At 41.6% G+C, this 18,824-nt stretch overlaps 1 protein-coding gene across 27 annotated transcripts in view; it reads right to left on the reverse strand.

The window, feature by feature from the left end:
- LOC102193494 (protein tyrosine phosphatase receptor type D) overlaps positions 1 to 18,824 on the reverse strand; it is a 398,348-nt gene that overhangs the window by 53,542 nt on the left and 325,982 nt on the right. For all 27 annotated transcript variants that reach the window (XM_005743019.2, XM_013913330.1, XM_005743018.2 and 24 more), the window contains one exon: positions 17,002 to 17,143. In XM_005743019.2, the coding sequence (XP_005743076.1) occupies positions 17,002 to 17,143 (142 nt within the window). The remainder of the gene's footprint in view (positions 1 to 17,001; positions 17,144 to 18,824) is intronic.

The following is an 18,824-nucleotide window of genomic DNA, read 5'->3' on the forward strand; positions in this document are numbered from 1 at the left end:
AGACAATTAGTTGATTCTACAGTGAGTCCAAAGTATACCTGATCAAACACAATAGCCAGAGGCAAGCCTATGAGCAGGGATGCGTGTTGAATATAGTAATTAGATGTGACAATCCATGCGAATTAAAATGCAACGCTCACGAGATTGCAATGTATTCTAAAACAAAGTGCTCAAGAGATCATAATTTAGCTATCCTGTAAGTTGTTAGAACTGTTCTCGTGCTGCAGCTTTAAGGACTGCAAAAGAGGGGCAGGGGACATTTCATTTTAAACTAAGTGGTGTACTCTGCAAAATCATGAGGAATCACAGCCGTATGCCTGATTCAGCCTACTGATTAACTACAGCATCACACGGAAGAATTGTGTGAGGGGAAAAAAAAATGTGGGGTCAAGTGAACAACGTGCACTTTTGCCAAACCCATATTATCTAAATGAGTGTTACATTTCGCTAAACCATATTTTTAGTGCAGTCAGCCGGTATGCGTCCAGACAAAATTAATGATTTGTTACAAATAGTTCTGGCCTCGTGCATGTATTCCCACTTTGACCAGAAATGTAATTTACAGCTGCTTCGTGAACCCGCGCTCATCAAGAATGGTCACAAAGTCACGACATCGACAGTGAGCTATCTGAAAACTTTCCCCCCACAGATCCCAAACTTTAGATACAACAAACGCAACTACATTCATATTCTCAAGCTGCTTGTAACTCTTAGCTCTACCCTCATTTATTTCATAGTGAAGTGAATTACCATTGTGATAATAAATAAAGGAAGGGGAAATTGAACACAATTGGAAGCTGCTGCTGTGATTAACAACTCATGTCAACAGCGCTGCTGCAGCGTTCTCCTTATAAGGCTAAGAGAGCAAAATTAAATCACATTAATTGCTCTTTAATCGCACATGTTGCACATTTTTGAAGAACGTGGTTTATTGACAAGGCATTAGAGGTAAAGACTGAAATAATTAGTCAAGCAGAGACCAAGTGGTTTGCAGTTTTTTCGACTTGCAGAGATTGTCAGTACGGAGCTGTTTCAGTGCCACTTAAAAGGTCTCAAGTGCATCCTGACAGGGGGGGAACTGGAAAAGTTTGGGGCGCTTGCATTTGTTGTTGAATGTGTAGGCTCGGGTGAATACATTATGTCCTAGGTGCCATGAAAACAGTGCTAAGCCGCTCTGTGCAATAAATGAAAGTCAAACCTGAAGGGTGAAATTAACAGGTAAAAAGCGGAATGGTTTTTACATAATTTTTCTCGCTCGCTTATTCTACCTGGCTCCGGACTGCAATCTCAAGGACACCCTAAGACAAGGGCACTTCCTGCTTTACAGACCCATACTGTATATTCAACAATGGATCTACACACTAAATGAGATGGAAGGGAGAGAAATGCTGAAGTCACCTTCTAAAGAAGTGCTGAGCACTGGTGCTTGATATAAAAAGACTCCCAATGACAATTTGCACACATTAGCCACTGCCAAGCTATCAGGCCATATGAGTGTGTGTTGCCAAGTATTGGATGAGTATAAAAAGGACATTGGCTCAAAAAGTACCTCAGTGTGCAGATTTCTGCAGAAGACATAAGGCCATTGGACATAAACTCACCCCATTAGCAGATTATATCTATTGATCACTCATACAGAATACGAGCATAAGTGAAATCACATTTTCCTTGTATGACAACAGGGGCCATTAAAGTTTCTAAAGTGTTGCTTCAGTACAGCAATAAATTCAATTTTTTTTGTCATTTTTCACTTGTAACTTAAAAGATTTAGTGACCAGAGTGACAAAAACCCTTTTTTTCAGGATTTAATTAAATAGACTTGGTGCAGTCTGAACTGACAGAGGCGCCGTTTAGCCAATCAGTTACTCACAAGTGTACTTTAGTTGATGCAACACCGAGGTAGCTGTACAAGGCGACGTTTACAGTGTCTTAGAAAACTAACGTGGTTAGATCTATGGACACGAATTCATTTGTGAGGCATGGGGACCTGCACATAAGGCCAGAAACACTGCCTAAATTTGGCACGCACTTACATGTTGACAGCTGTGTGACACTGGGTTCAGACATCAAAATGAAAAGCCTGTTTGTTTCTCCTGCTCAGCACCTACACAGGATCAGCAGACATTCAACCGTGTCTTCGCTATCACTTTCATTTATCCGGTGAATGTCAAGCTGTGCACACACAGCCCAGGTTTTTTAACAAAGCAACGCTGCAGTGTGCCGGTGTTGCCTGGCATCACATTTAGTTAAGTTAACAGCTTCGCAGCTTTAAGCAAAGTAAGTTTGACAATTTATGTGTAGTAAATCTTGATAGTCACGCACTGGACTAGAGATGTCAAGAAGCTACACACTGTTCTAAAAATAACCAAGAAGTAGCACACATTGGTTGTGAAATGAAGTGTAAATTTAAAAAAAAAAAAACACACATTCCCCATATCGTGAGTTATGGATGCTCTTTTGTGACACTGAAATCACATTTGGCAAATCACAGCTGGCTCCAAAAATACCCGATGAAGGAATCCGAGAAGAAAATAAGCCTTTGTTGCACCGGACTTTCCAAGTAAAGCCATAAAAACACAAACCTTTCCAGTCACATTCTGGCTTTAGTTCTGTGGTTGCTGCACAAGGATTGGATTTGGTCCGACCCCTTTTCTCCCCAAGCGGAACAAGACTTTTCACCCTCGTGGTTGAGGTTATTCTTCGGGGAAAATCCCCCGAGGACATAATAAGGTATATTTGTTGGACATATTTGAGTGGATACAATCCACTCAAAGAGGCTGTCACAGGTCACTTGCTGTGGCAGCAGCACGGGAGTCTGTGTTTTGGTATCCCGTCTTCGCAAAAGATTGTCAATTATGAACGTGCAGGAATTTGGCTCAGGTGGACGTCTTTAACTATTTACACCACTTCTTGTCGTCGTCCTAAAGATGATTTTTGCCCAATTAAGGAAATCCATCTGATCCTCGCTACCCCTCCCAAGATGAGACTAGCAGAAAAGAAAAGAAGCCGCAAAACATCAACCATGTTGAGTGTGACAGTAGTGCTTATTTTTCTCAGCAGTCTGAGCACAAAACCATTTTTCCCACCACACCATAGCATATAATTTGAAGTTGAGGGACACTGATTAAAAAGCTGTTTCAATGCTTCAAAATCCAAAACAAGTGAGAAAGAAGATCAGAGAATTTAGGAGGGTTAGAGTGCTAATCATATTAATCATACAGTGATTTTACTCAATACGAGAGCATTGTTTGGAATCGACTTTGCTAATACATTAGCCTGCCTCGACTCGGTTTTCTAAAAGAACTCTGTGTGCACAGTTTAGGAGAAAGGACAGAGAAATTTAAATAAAGTATGTAAAATGAAAAAAGGATGAATAGCAAATAACTATAATTATTAAGAGGCAGACTTGCTCCAGCGCTGCAGGCTTGAGATCGTTCATATGTTTATGGATCTTTTTAAAATTTTAGTTAACTTTGTTTTTGCCTAAACGTGATTTGTGCTAACGCTCTTGATGTTTAAAGAAAGCAAAATAAAACAAGGTTTTATGAAAAAACAACGTTGTTGATTTCGTAACGGTGACCTGTATGATTTGTTCACGCTTCTCTAGAAACGCTGCGAGAGACGACCTAAATCCCCGTCAATAAAATGTTCTGTTCGGCTCCTGTTCCACTGACATATTCGTTTTTTTCTCCCTTTGGCACGGAGAGGGAACTGTTAATTATGCTTTTGTTTTCACACAAACAAAATTACTCAACCAAACGTAAGAGCTCTTGATTAACAAAAGAAGGCAGCAATTTCATTTTGTGCCAATTCTATGACGGCATCTGTTCCATTCTTCTCTCCCTCCCCTCCGCTCTAATGTTTCACCACTTTCACCCACATCGCAGTTGATTTCCTTGCTCTATTTACAAGGTACACTTTATACTGTGGTTAAAAAAAAAAGATGCACTTTACAATCCGGCTCCTAAAGAGTGACAGGTTCTGAATCTGAGCCCACCCTTTGCTTTATCAGCTACCTGCAGCTTGGTTGAACAACCTCAATCTTGAACTTGGACATAGTTGCTTAGCTCAACACACCATCCATCATTCTGCCCATTAACTTTGGGCAGAGGTGAAACGTGTCCCCAAATTAATTTTTGATCACTGAACTAGGACATTTGATGGTGTTTTCCTACTTTAGAACCTCTTAAATATTCCTTAAAATCATTTTTCTGCTTTAGGATGCCATGCTAGCAGGTGGCATGAAACAATATTTAACCCTATAACGCCAACTGAATCATATTTGAGAGTTTTTGAGACTTCTACATCAGCCTGATGTTTTTAAGCATGTTTTTAAGCTAAACTGTGAGCAATAAATTGCACAAAAATGCTGCATGTAGCAAAAACGATATGAATTAAAGCTCATATATGAATACTGAATGAATTTTCAGGCAATTTTTTACATTTTTGAGGCTTTGCAGAGTTAAAAAATAAATAAATACTCCACTAATGCCTTAAGATTGCTTTCAGCATATAAATGGGCTGGCACTGCCTTGGGTAGAATACTTGGAATAGTTGAGATGCAAGTGAAAGCGATGACCCCTGACACTGGGAGCATAAAGTAACATTCATGAGTGGCAGGTCCAGCTATTAAAGCAACAAGTCTGAAAAGCACGCAGAGTATAAACATACATGCGCGCTTCGTCGCAATTCTTAAGAAACTACGAATCGAGACGTCTAAATTCTCCCCGAATGCCCTCAGAGAATTCAGAGCCAGTATTTATCTCGTTGATACATCCCAGTGCTGCTTGGCACATATGTTGTCCAGGCTAAATAAGATTAGGTTTTTTTCACTCTAGAGCTTCCTTTGAGCCTGATTTTCCAAATAAGCCTCCTGGCACCTGCATTGGGCAGATATTGCTTAAGTAATCCAATAATGGAAAACAAAATGCTCAGCACTAGCGTCTAATAGAGCACATGCTGCTGTGTCGAAGGGGGATAATTCTGAAATTCTCCTTCCTGTGTTGCTCTTTAAAGGATTCAGGCTACTGAACTCTGAGTCAACCATCAAATTGTTTTAAAACGTAGCACATAGCTTTATGATTGTCTAGACTGGAAGAGACTTTTCAAACATGAGAGTCTGGGGTCGTACTTCTGTACGTCCAAAAGCCTTAGATCAGCCGTATGGGAAAATCTTAAGTGGCAAGGGGTTGCTGCTTTCTACTTCAGGTTTGCAAATGCGTCCGTGCAGGACCTGCATGTCAGATCTAATCCTTTTGTATCCAGCAAAGAGCCCGAGGGTTCGTGTTTTCCATGAAAGCCCATGACTCATTTATCTCAAATGAAGATACATTTGCGCGTCTAACATTCGAGATCAGAGAGTGGTGCCTCTCGTTTTGGACGTATACCTGCATGCGCCAGATGTGTGCCAGAGCCTCGTGTTCGGCATTAACGAATCATCTGATGTGAGGTGAAGAAAACCGCACGAGGAATGTCAATTTAACAAAAACAAAACATGTTTCTGCAGTTGTTCCTTTATGTTTCATTTTGTGCGGTAAAAACAGCTCCTTGGAATCCTGGCTTGGCTCCGGAAAATATGCTTCAGTCTAGTTTATTAGTTGATTCAACAGGTACCGAGCGCGCTAATGAATATTACCGCGAATGTGCCACAGTTGGCTCAAACCGCTAATTTCAATTTGCTGTAATAGAGTTTTAGGAGGAACATTCCCACTCTGACACAAAGTGGCATTAAGTCTCTCCAGCTTGGTGCCTCTAAAAGGTAGTTCAGTAATTTGCTGAACAAATACAGTCTCTTTGAGAAAACTGCTAAAACCCCAGGGCGGACAACGAGGGACCATCGACTATCCACTAAAACTTTTATTTCCCCGCTGTGGCCTAAAGCAGTGAAAAAAGGGAATTGGTTGTGAAATACTATCCTGTGTGTTCTTTAAAACTCGCTGCGATGATGAATGTTGGAACGAAATATGGGAGGAGGAAGGTGAAGGCGCAGAAAGCTCTCTTAACCCGAGGTTCACGGCAGTCTGTCTCGGTGAAAAATAGCTTCTTCTCCCCCTTTTGCCCCGCACTGATTGTTTCTTCCATAAATCCCCTTTGAGATTGTGTAATTAATTGAATGCTGCTTATTTGTCATTAAAAATCCTCACCTAATGCCTGAAATTATGAGGAAAGCATTGTAGAGTCGATCTATTAATCACAGGCGACCCCCTCCCCCCCACCCCCACGAGAAAGCCTTCACACGTGAACAATTTCCTCATTCAGAGTGACTTTGGAGAAATAGTTGTAAAACTTTTAAGTCAACATTTTTCTTTCATTAAAGGATTTCATTATGCTCATTTCCAGCTCCAGCTAGATTAGGCTTGCATGATTCACTGTTCAGAATAATCTTAGTTAATCTTTAGCCTCGGAGCTGATCATCTGTTACCTGAGGTCACTTGTTTTAGCTCATCTCGCTTTAAGTCTTGCCTTTTAGTCAGCTTTCTACGGACTGGCTCCTCCAAATCAACAGCAAGAAGGTGAGATCACATGATGCAAAAGCCAAATTACACATATTTCACATTTGCAATCCCGACAAAAACAATACCCAGGTTTCAGCTTTCAGCCTCTCCCTTTAGGGGTCGCCACAGTGGCTCATCTGCCTCTATCTCCATCTCTTCCTCTATCACATCAACCCTCTTCACGTCCTTCTTCACTACATTTTCTCTGTGGTCTTTCTCTTTCCCTCCTGCCTGGCAGCTCCATCTCCAACTTCCTGTCCTCCTCTGCACATGCCCAAACCATCGCAGCCTTGAGCCTCTAAGAATAACTTATGTTGAGCAATCAAATTAGAGTATTCTTGTTATTAATTTGTCCACAACGCCCTTAAAACACAGCTGGAAGGTTTACACTGACACGAAGTGAGGTCCACAGAGAGAACAGCTTTGGTTTTTACAGTTCGATAGAAAATATTGGGTGGAAAAATGATTTCTTTTTAAAAAAAAAGAAGCTTTAAAGTGACCCAACCAAATGTCCCTCCAAGCCTGCCTTCCCCCATAGACTTTGTTTTTTTTTTTTATGGCCACTGCTGCTGGGGCAGATTGGATCAGCCAAGCAGAGGGCATGCAACAGAGATGTACGCCACTTCTGGCAAGGCGACCCAACTCTCCGTAGGCCCAATGTCATTCATAAACATGACGGATTAGCTGTGATATTCCTCCATTTACAACATAAGCGAAGGGAGTGGGAGGAAGAGAATGAAAGCAGAGAGGGAGTGTTAGTGTCGGATGCCCCTTAGGGGTAGCGCTAAAATGGATGGGTAAAGAGCGAGATGAAAAGGAGAGATGAAGCAGGAAGGGCGGAGAGGGGTCTTTCTCTACAGGCCTGGCTGGGCAAGCAGCAAGACAGGCAGGAAGCCAAGCACAAAGCTCCATTTACACTCAGATGCCCCCCCACTTCTTTTTTTTCCGTTGTTGCTTTACAGACTACACGTCAGCTCAGCCAGATGTACTGTTCTGAGTAAAGATCACCTAGGGGCAAGGTAGAGAGGGAGGTTGAGACCTGCTCTACCTTCAATCAAGTCTTTCTTCGTCTTTTGCGTTCGCCCCTGTTTACCGGCTCCATCAGTCTTGATCCAGTTCATCCCGGGCTTTAAATTTGCTTTACGTCGAGGACTCTCTCGATCAGTCTTTTTGCGTCTCCCGCCTCCGCTTATGTCCTTCTCCCGCCCTCTTCAGGATTTTACTTTGCATATTCCATTTGCTGGTTGTTACCCTGAGCAATGATTCCATTTACTCCAGAAAACAGTGTCCCATTTATTTAGTTGGAAAGGAAGAAAGAAAAAAGAAGTATTCTTGTGGATGTCTTCCATCCACATTTTTTTTTCAACTATTAGTAATCAGCAGAGGAGGGAGCAAACTATTTGACAGCGCTTTCAGCTATTTGCCAAACACAAAGGCAAAATGGATGTCATTTAGTCCCTCTCAACATCATGAGATGCACCTTAGGAAGCCTCTTCTTCTTTTTTTCTCCCTTTATTTATTTATTTATTTATTTATTTTTTAGCTTTTTCTTAACAGTCCATCAACCCTCATTTGATCCTCCTGAGTGCATTAAGCATTCACAAATAAAGTGGACGTGGAAGGGAATATATAAACAACCGCACGCTACCTTCTCCTTAGAGACGCCTCCATTCTCACCAACGCTCCTGTCACTTTGAAGCACAGACATCTGTTCCGCTTTTATGTCTCAGGCTTAGTCACTGTATATTTACCCTCTCGCCGCCCACTTGGGATAACTATATGTTTGAAACTTTAAGTTTAATAAAGCATCAACGTTTATCATAAAACAACGTTGCCTTATTCGTCTTTTCGGTTCAGGGGCAGCTGATAAAGGCCAAAGCCAGAAGCCGAAGCCGGCAGGGGCTCAGGAGAGCATCGGCGACTAGGTGAGGTTTCCTACCAGGCAGCAAAAAAAGACAGACGGCAAAACCGTGAGACGCTGAGTTGCTTCATTAACCTTCGTGTACTGTACATTGAGAAGCAAAGGTTGGGCTATCTTTAAGGGTTGTGCCGTGGTATCGTAGACTCAGACGAACACTCTGGGAGAAGTATAAAAGGAGTGGTATAAATGTCTGAGGAAGCTGACTTTTATACAAGTTCACTTCCTCCCGAGAAAGGAAAAACCTAGCACCAGCCATTTCAATAATTTATATTTCTAAAAGCTTACTAGCAGGAGAGGGGGGTATAGAGATTATTCATGCTTGCTAACATCCTGCAGAGAGGACCTCTTGGCTCTCAAAGAGCCCTAATGGAAAATGGGGTTGTATCAGGCTTTTCAAATTTAGCAGACAGGCATTCTCCTCCAAAAGTGACTGCGGGAGATGGGTGTCACAGCAGGCGGGTTCTGACATCGTTTTATCACGGATATTGCTATATTGCTTTAAGTTTTGAGATTTGACAGGTGCGCTCAAAGATGATGAAACAGGCAACGACCAAAATATGAGGTTTTATCCCCCTTTGCTTCGAATTAGTCACCGCATTTATTACACATGTACGGGGAGGGTGCAGTAGCACAAAATTAATTCTTGACGCATCACTTTTCACCAAAGTTGTTTGGTTGTAATTAGCAAGCAACCTTACATGGCTTGAGAAGTTTCTCAAGATCATTAGATGCATTTAGGATGACCCTGCAGTACCAATTAATCTAGTAGAAAATTACTTTTGAGTGCAGCTAAGATCAAAGCTGCTAACATTAGCACCCCTCGACTACCTGGCTCAGACTTACACACTCCTCATTTTATGACCTTGTGTCACTCCTAGTCTAGCCAAAGGAGTATTCCTGATTAAATATACGTTATGCTCTGCCATATAGTGCAGCGATACCAGCTGCACCCTGTCTTTCAGGCCTTTGGGTAACTTGTGTGTTTGAGGTAGTAGAGAACTCTTGTTTTTCCCAGTGTGCAGCACAAGTACCAGCAAGTAGCAGCAGCCACTGTGCAATGCATGCTGATAGGGGTAGTTAAGTTACTGCAGACAGCTATAAAGTGTTTCCTAGGGTTTCATTATGACAGATATTGCATTTAAAAGCTAGCCTACAGGTCATGCTAGAATTAATTAGCTGAAAAACGGAGGTTTCTCACAGTCAATGATATTACGTAATGTGCACAAACAGTGATTGTATTTTATCGCGCTCGCGAAGTGACGGTGAAAATGTATGAATTAATATCTGATCTCATGGTCAACATAAATGTTTCTCTAAACATGTAGATGATATAAGAAACATTAGCATGTTAACAGATTCATGTAAGATGGTAAACATCCTCAACAGAATGCCCTATAAGCAGGGTGTCAGATGCTAGTTTGTATTATGCTCGGTGCTTAAGCTAAACCTTACAAACTTCTACTGAAGAGTCTTAGCACGGTTGCCAAATCTCAGACTACAGCTTGTGAGACATGCTTTTTATCTGCATTATTATGCTCTCACGATGCCCAAACAAGTCTCACACCAAATAGGAGGAAGATTCAAAGGAAGCCCATCATGAAAAGGGTTAGATTAAAAAGCTTTTTTAGCATTTGCCTCACAGCCAAACACATAATTTCAACCCCAGTCCTTTATAGATGTGCCTGAAACGCACAAAGACTTAAATTGTTACCTTAACTCAGTGGTTCCCAAACTTTTTTTGCTGGGCCCCCCTTTGCTTTACAAGAAAAATGTTGCGCCCCCGGGTGCACGCCTGCATGCACGCACATACACGCACACATCCTCCAACCACACACACCCATATTTTGCTCCATTGCGGTTTATTTCACACCTCAAACATTTAGTAAACAATTAAGCAAATACAAGTAATCTGCAATAAATGACAGGTAGTAATAAAATAAACTACTAACTCTTTTAGGCTACATCCACACCTACACGGGTATTTTTGAAAACGCAGCTGTTTCATCCACACGTAAAACGCCGTTGGAAATAACCAAAAAGGGGGTTTTTTTGTGCAACGTCAAATGTATGTGCCTTTTTTCACGTCACGCTGTGCACCACATTATTTTTTACATGAGATGAATTGCAGAATGATAGAGACAAAATACTGTTAATCTGACTATCTTCAGGTTTTACACGCTTACATATACACGCATTTAATGTCCCTCCATTTAGAAAAGCAGAGGCGTCACGATGTGATTATTTTACATGTAGTTGGGGGTTTTTTCCTGTGTAATAATATTCAACATTGCTATCAATACATTTTTCAAAAAATGTCTCTCTGTGCAAAATGGGTTAAAAAACATAAACAGCTGTGGGATTTGTCCGTGATTTAAACAGCCCAGCGCTGCTCCCAACGAAGGGAAAACCAACTCTGCAGGGGAGACCTACCTCGGCACTTGTGCAGGTGAAACCAAAGGGCAGACATGCATCACCATATTTTCTAGTCTTTGGCTTAGAATGAAGTTGGTTTGGAAACATATTCAGCGATGCGTCATCTCCTGCTTTGCGTTTCTGTGGGCGCCCCGTGGGGGCGGGCCCCACACTTTGGGAAGGTCTGCCTTAACTCATTGTCTTAGGTCATGTTATAAGTTGCATTAGGTTATATTATATTAGGTTTAAAACTGGAGATCGACCATAGGTCTCTTATTGCAATACATTAGATCTAAAATAAGAAATAGGAGACTGCACTAGAACATCTAATTGATGTGGATTCCTGAAAAAGAAGTGAGTATTAAAGGTCAGCATTGAGTGCTGTTTGATCTGGTTACATTACAATACCTCTCATTTATATTGCATTCAAAATCAAACCAATTTGATAAAGTTTGAGAACTCTATTTGATATTTTTGGAGCCTGATGTATCCAACATTTTGCTGCAGGGATTTTTTTAAATTATTCATTTATTTATTTATTTTGAAAAGCCCCAATAACAAAGGGCTTATTGTACATTACTACTGAAGTTTTTCGTGCTGCAAGAAACAGAACCGATTTGTTTTGTTGTACCCCCCAGCCTCCTGGTAGACACACCTGTGGCATCAATTTCCAAATCCTAGGCCAACTTGTTCTCAAGTTATCGAGATTTTCAGACAACGTGACCTTTGACTTTTAGGTCGAGATCACTGAGATCCAGACTCATCTGAGAATTTTAGCAGATGCATCTATGGTATCAACTTGAAGCTCCTACGATGCCTCGTTCTCGAGTTATTGCATTCACAAACGTAGGTGCTTAACCTGTGCCCCCGGCAGGGTGACAACAATACCCCACCAACCTTTTACAGCTGAGGGGTAAAAAGTGTTGGATGGATCAATTCTTTACTCATAAAACTGAAAAACATATAAACATATTACAAGACCTTTGTCGTTATTATGCAAGCATAGAGAAGTTACATTTATTCTGACCTCACATGTTGAGTAAAACTTCTGTAAGTTTGAATAACAGACAAATGCTGACACACAAAAAGTGTCATAAAAAGCACTCATACATATTTCTTTTAATAAAATTCTGGAGTTACATCATTAAAAAGGAGACAACAGCACAACAGGAGCGCATAAAAAAAAAATATAATAGTGGCCATAATAATGAGTTATTTACAGAATATGTAATGTAGGAAAAATAGATAATAGAACTATGCAGGGTTTTATCTTCAATATGAAGCTTTTTCTGCAAATTCCAGTTTGATTTACATTTTTTAGGTTTTCAGCTGTGACACAGAGGCCGTTCTCAGCATTAAATTCAGCACAAAAATGGTGCACTCTGTACTCTGATACTGAATGAGGAAACTGTTCGCACAGTAAAATCAATCGTGACCCTATTACGGGCCGGTGGTGCTGCGAGGCCTCTGTGGAGGACAGCGGCATCTACGGCCAGGAAGCAAACACAAAACGTGCATTCCTCATTTGTCTGAATCAATAATTATTAATCTGTGTGGCCGAGTTTCGTTTTATTAAAATAAATACAAAGCCGAAACACGTGCAGAGTTATCTATCACGGTCTGAGTGCAGTCACAGAGCGTCTAAGGCACCAGCAGATGTTTTCTCACATGCTACGTGGCTGCAAAAGTCCCAACATCCATCTTGCAAGCAGCACTTTTTGTTTTAAATCATCCTGCATACAATACAGATAATGATCGGCTCTCGTGATTAACCACGCGGTACGTTACAGAGGGGTTTGAGGGATGATCTTTTTTTTCTTCTTCTCCTTCTCTTTTACTTTCCCGTGAAGATCAATTTCGTCGAGGACAGTCAACTCCATCTTTTTAATTACAATAACGAATAACTTGTCATTACGTGCTCCATTTTTGTGACGTATGATGAAGCGAAGTTGAGAAGTAGCATCAAGGCCAAATCCCCAGCAATGTGGCTATTTTATGAAACATCTAATGATGATAATAGACTCTCTGTGACGCTTCCAGCATTGCTAGGAAAAGCTGTTTGTGAGGAAAAAAAATATGCTGCAGATATAATGACTAGTTAGCAACCGCATGAAATGTTGGTGGCCTCTGAAAAGCCAGAGACTGCGAAGAAAAGGAGTTTAACAATCTAAGGATGAATCTGCTTTGACTGTGCAAAAAAACACAAAACAGAAAAAGTGTTCGGATAAGTTTCATACTTAAAAACTCTTACAACGAGTCAGCATGTCATCCCAGCACCATTTCCTTGGAGGAAAAGTGTACTTTCCTAACAAAATTGAGTGTTTCCATGCGGTAGCTCAGGTCTCGCCTTCTATAGAGCTCCCGCCAGTAAACCAGAGAATTGCATGGTAGCTGCTACTGCTCCCCCTCCTCTCCTGTTTTTTTCTTTTTTCTTTTTGCAAGCCACTGATCACAAACACGGTAATTTTACAATGGTCACTTGCTTTCTACCGACTGCTACGCTTACTCTGGCGAGACAGCTGACACAGCATTTATCTTCCCGAGCAATTTGAGCATGCAGACCAGTTTTTGTTCATCTTGCACTCTGCACTTGTTAGAAGCGGTGCAAGAGCATACAAATGAAAAATGGCATTTAGGCGGAGGTGTTAAGGTACATTTTAATCCTTATTATGACTCCAAATTTGCTCATTTTTCCTTCACAGGCAGGTTTCTGTCGACCCACGTGCTGTGGATGTCGGCGTATAAAGCCTGGAATATCAATTAGGCAGGTATTGGCGTCTTTTATTAAGAGAGGAGACTGTTTCTTTTCCCCCCATAACAACGACAAAGAGCCCGGAGTATACATTGTCTATGAATAATCACTGATCATGTAGCGGCGCTTTCATTGCATGTGGAAAGATCCGTCTCAGCTACACAGCCCTGCACCATTCCATACAAATGGAAATGATGCATTCTATTTTTCCGTCACAGGAGAGCGGCTTCCCATTTTCCGCTCCCACTGTCAAGTTGTGCACAGCTGCATAAGTTTGCCTGCTTGTGTGCGGGGCACAGGAAATGGTTGTTGACAGCATAATGGGAGTATGAGAATGAAATATAAATCCTTAATCACGCCTGAATTATGAACTGCAGCACTCAAATGTACACATCATTCTGCTGGAAGTGCTGCTAGCAAAGCGTCTAGACACCGTGCGATGTTTTGTCTACATTTTCAGGTGTTTTTCATGTTTACTTTCAGTTAACCGTCTAAGGATGTATACTCGTTGTAGACGCCTCGCCGTGAGCATGTCCACGCTCATGGAGAAGATTAAACATCGCTTTTACTGAAATCGTATGCCGGCCATGACACCCAAAATGTGCTGCTTCTTCTTTTTTCAATCTCTTCATGTCATTCTCAATTACGGAGAAAATCGAGACGACCCTAATTCAAAGACATGAATCAAGTATGAGTCGGGTCATCTCACAGTTAATCGAAACACAGAACCCCCCCCCTAAAAAAAAGAAAAGGAAAAGAAAGTGCAATAAGTAAAGCCGCACCTCATGCCGGGGCCTGGCGGATTTGACTTGGAACATCATTACGTTTCCGAGTTCGCCTTTCATGCAAATCGCTTCTCTAAAGCTTGGAAGTTCATTACTAATGGCGCTTCCCATCAAGTTGGAGGCCCATTGGAATACTAATATCCCCTGGTATTTGTCACCTCAAGTCCCCTCTTCTCATAACACGGCAATTACAAGAATGTGCTTTTCCTTCATGGAATTAGGCATCGCCCCCTGTGGCGAGCTTCCCACAACAGATGCTTTGCAGTCGTTTCCACAGACCATTGGAGCCTAAATGAACTACATGAACAGTCGCTTTATATGTATTAGGCCTGGTGCAGTAGCACTTATCTTTATTTGCTTATTTATCTCTCCAGGCCTGCATCACACACTTGTGTGTAACTTCGGTATTTCTCCAGTGAAATAAATTTTTCATCTTGGTGACAGACGAGCGTTCGAAAAAAATCTGCTGAAGTTTATGTCGTGTGGAATGAAACTAGCAGTGCCGTACTGTACGGAGCACTTTTGGAGGTAGGAAGCTTTTTGGGCTTCTAAATCATTTATAGCACACTCTTGAGGTAACGCTGTGCGCTCGCAAGCTCTTCATATAGTACTACGCTTTTACAATACGGCGTGTCGGCACATTTCCACCTTGCACCGAACACAAGTCAGCTCGTCTTTGAGTAGCGTTTGCAACTTGAACACGTGTGCGTGGCACGCTGTGTGTACTTATAATCTGCAATACCAATAAAGGAAAATGTCTTATTACATTTATCACAAGTACATGAAGCTGTGACTGTTATGTGTCCAACTGGTGCTACTGCTCATACTTATCATTAATGTATTCATTTATTATTAGTTTCATGACCTGTGCTCAATCCTCAAACTCACTGTATATTAAACTCCTGTTATTCCACAGCAGCGGGCGTATACTGAAGCGAAATCAACATATTTTTTATATTTTTTTAAATTCCAGATTATCAGCTAAATCCTCACAGAGCCAATATTTCACGTATCTACAAGAAGCAACTTGAAAGAGCACAACTTTATATTTGCACCAAAGCAGAGGAGGAAAAAGCTCGGCCCCATTTTTCTATTTTTTTTTTCCAGCCGTGATAGGCCTCTACTCACCTTCAATACATTGATGGGAAAGGAGAGCGAGCAGAAGAGCAAAATGGAAATGGTAATAAACATGCTAATGCTAGGCCGCGGAGCCGGGAAGAGCAGCTTCTACCCATCCCTCAGCTATCTATTTGTGTGTGTGTGTGTGTGTGTGTGTGTGTGTGTGTGTGTGTGTGTGTGTGTGTGTGTGTGTGTGTGTGTGAAGGGAAAATACAGAGATAGAGGCAGAGCGAGAGTGAAAGGGAAGGGGAAATGCACAATATTGCATGTGAGTGAGAGCATGCACACGTGCACACGCGTCTCACACACACACACACTCACTTTGTGCTCCAGAGTAAACAGGAGAAAGCTGCATTTGAACGTGCCACCTTTCTCTTTCAATCGGCCTCTGGAGACAGTGCAAAGGGCCTTTTGTTGGCTCACTGGTGAGATAAGAAGCGAGTGGAGGGAGGAAGGGCTGGGTGTGTGTGTGTGTGCGTGTGTGTGTGTAAGGGGTGCTTCAGAGACTCGCAGTGCCAGCTTTTTTTCTATAGGATGGAAGCACCCCTCTCAATAGGAACTCATTTGCCATGTTGTGTAATTGTGGCACATAATGGAGCGCACCTCATTCAAGCAGCCCAAGGCTTTTTCTTTTTTTCCCTTCTAAAGCCATTTACTCCATTCACAGTCAAACAAGTCATGTTTTAGAGAGATATTACGCAGCCTTTTGAGCTCAGGGCCACCACATATTTGCCTCTGAATGGGATGTTATGTGTAATCAAGATAAAATTTTGTTCACTGCTCCTTATAAAAGAGGCACTGTCATCGCAACTCGATATTTGTCATCCGGCTTTTACCCGCACCGCTCGCTGAAAGTAAACAAAGTGGCTGACCTTTCCTGCCCGGGTTGCTATGCACGTTCGTGTAGAGGGGTGTGCGCGGCGTGTTAACAGCCACTGGTCCGCTGGAAGGCGCTGACTTTGAGCCAACCTGCCGCCGCAACGCCGCTCGGAACAATATACAGCGGTTAATCGCGTGAGAACGCGCCGCTTTGTTTTCTGCACGGTCAAATGAATATCAAAGCTGAAGTGCAGGAGATGAAAAATGACTGATTTGAAAATTATTGCTGAGCTTTTCCATTAAACCACTGCAGGCTAGGAATAGATGGCTATTTGCATAATTTAACTGGCATCTTAATTATTGTGTCAGAAATCTGTATGCAAATGACTTAAGTCACTTAGAAACGGAAACTTAGTTGGCTAAATGGCTAATGGACTAAATCTTATCAAGTTAGAATGCACAACGTGAGTGTAACCGAAGTCTGAAAGTGGGCTTGACTGTGCAGAGTGACGATGAAAATAAAGAAAAATTAAAAAAAAAGAAAAGAAGGAAAGACATCAAACAGATAAATTCAAGCTTACCTGGGTTAGTTGGAAGAAAAGGGTGCATTAGTAGTGTGTGTATGTGTGTGTGTGTGTGTAGTAGGGAAGGTTGGTGGTGGCTTTTTCTTTGCTTGTCGGGCTGTTGAGAGGGACCTACCACGTAAAACAGTGAGTCTGGTGGTAGCGCTCGTCTCTCCAACACTGTTGGAGGCGACGCATTCGTATATGGCTTCGTCTCGGGGCGTGCGCAACGGCTGAATTCTCAGCACTGAACCAGAGCCATCGTCGAACTCAATCACCTGCAGGTGCGAGAGACAGGATATGTTAAAGGAGATTTTTTTGTTCACAATGGGTGAGGGACCTTCTGCAGAAAAAACAGAGAAAAAAACAACAAAACAAAAGAAAAACAAGAAAGAAAGAAACAGAAACAACACTGTCGAGGACATTTAGCTAACAACACTGATGGTGACTGACACAATGTGCTGTCTATGACAGGAAAGCTGCTGCCTACCTTACGCTCAACCCTAGTGATTTATGTTCTGATGAATGTTGCACGTTGTTGTTATGTACATATAGAAAGAGTATCTTTAGAATTTATGCAGGATTATTTTTCTTGTGGCTAATTCGTAGGTGCTAGTTATATTTGATTTAAACAAAAACTAGCATACTCTTTGTGGTTAGGCACGGAGTCCATTTGTTATGTGTTCAGCTGTAAATTGCTGGATATCTACTTAAGCGCTGTGCAAGACTTTATAAAATAACCAATGAGGCTGACTAACTTTAAGAATGGGGAATTTTTTTATTTTATTTTTTATGTTTTTTTTTTTATCTTGGTCAGACAAATTTTTGCCTGGACTTTAGGTGGCAGAGAATTGAAACCTGAACGTGTCCCACTCTTAAAGTTAACTTTTAAATCCTTTGAAGGAAATGCATCACACTGGATCGTGTCAATGGGACAGAAACAAGCACAAACAGTTAAAGGTGGCTTGATAAACGGTTACGGACAGTTGTACCATGAGGTGAGATAGTGGTACAAAAAGACAGGATCGACTTCTTTGGACGAACGACACATAAAATGCTGACAAACAGGTGTGGGTTTTTTTGGTAGCTTATTCAGCTATGGGTTTGGTTTTTTTTGTTTTGTTTTGCATGCTACACGTTGTATACTCACTGATTTTAGAAAGATCTGTGTGTCATAACTCAATCTCTTTTAAGCATAGAGGTAGATTTCAATAAAAAAAAAAGAATAGGCCCGAGAGCTCTGTTGCACACACGCAAACGCTCACACACTCACTCACGCACGCACACACACACAAGCGCACAGGCCTACGGACATTTTTAAAGTTCACAGTATATCTGAGCATATGTTAGTTAACAATACATTTTAAACATTTCATTGGCCAAGCTAAAGCGAGCGATGTGCAGAAACAGCCTCTTTTCTTAGTCAAAGCCAAAGAGCAAATTAAAAAAGGAAGTTGTGAGACTTCTAAAAGGGAAATGGGTTTTTGTTAGAAGATGAAGCGGCAGTGCATGATTGAATCGGTGCAGAATGGCAGCTGCCAGCAAGTCCTGTGAGGCGGTGGAGGAATGAAAACTAGCGTGTTAGCATGCAGCGCAACGTGCGATGCAAACGCGATGAACTCTGATAAGATTAGATTTCTGCGGACATGAGATGCAAAGAAGAGGTGGGAAGAGGTCTCCAAGCTCCCTTAAACCATCTTGCTGTGCAGTAGCAAGCAAATATGGCATCTAGGGCAGAGAAGGAGGGAAAAAAAAGTGACACTATGATAGTCCCGAGAACTGACACAGAAATTAATAGAAATCTTATCAGTGTTCTGCGATGATGTGTTGTTTCTCATGGGTATTGAGCCCAAGTGCAGATTAAAGCTGACCAGAAATCAAAGCTTCAGCCAAAATAAGGAGGGCACGACATGCATGTAGATAAAGATGCCACAAAGCAGAAGGATTTTTCCGAAGTAA

The sequence above is a fragment of the Pundamilia nyererei genome, unplaced genomic scaffold (genome assembly GCF_000239375.1).
Source record: "Pundamilia nyererei isolate P.nyererei 1_Seehausen unplaced genomic scaffold, PunNye1.0 scaffold00126, whole genome shotgun sequence".
Lineage (NCBI taxonomy): Eukaryota > Metazoa > Chordata > Actinopteri > Cichliformes > Cichlidae > Pundamilia > Pundamilia nyererei.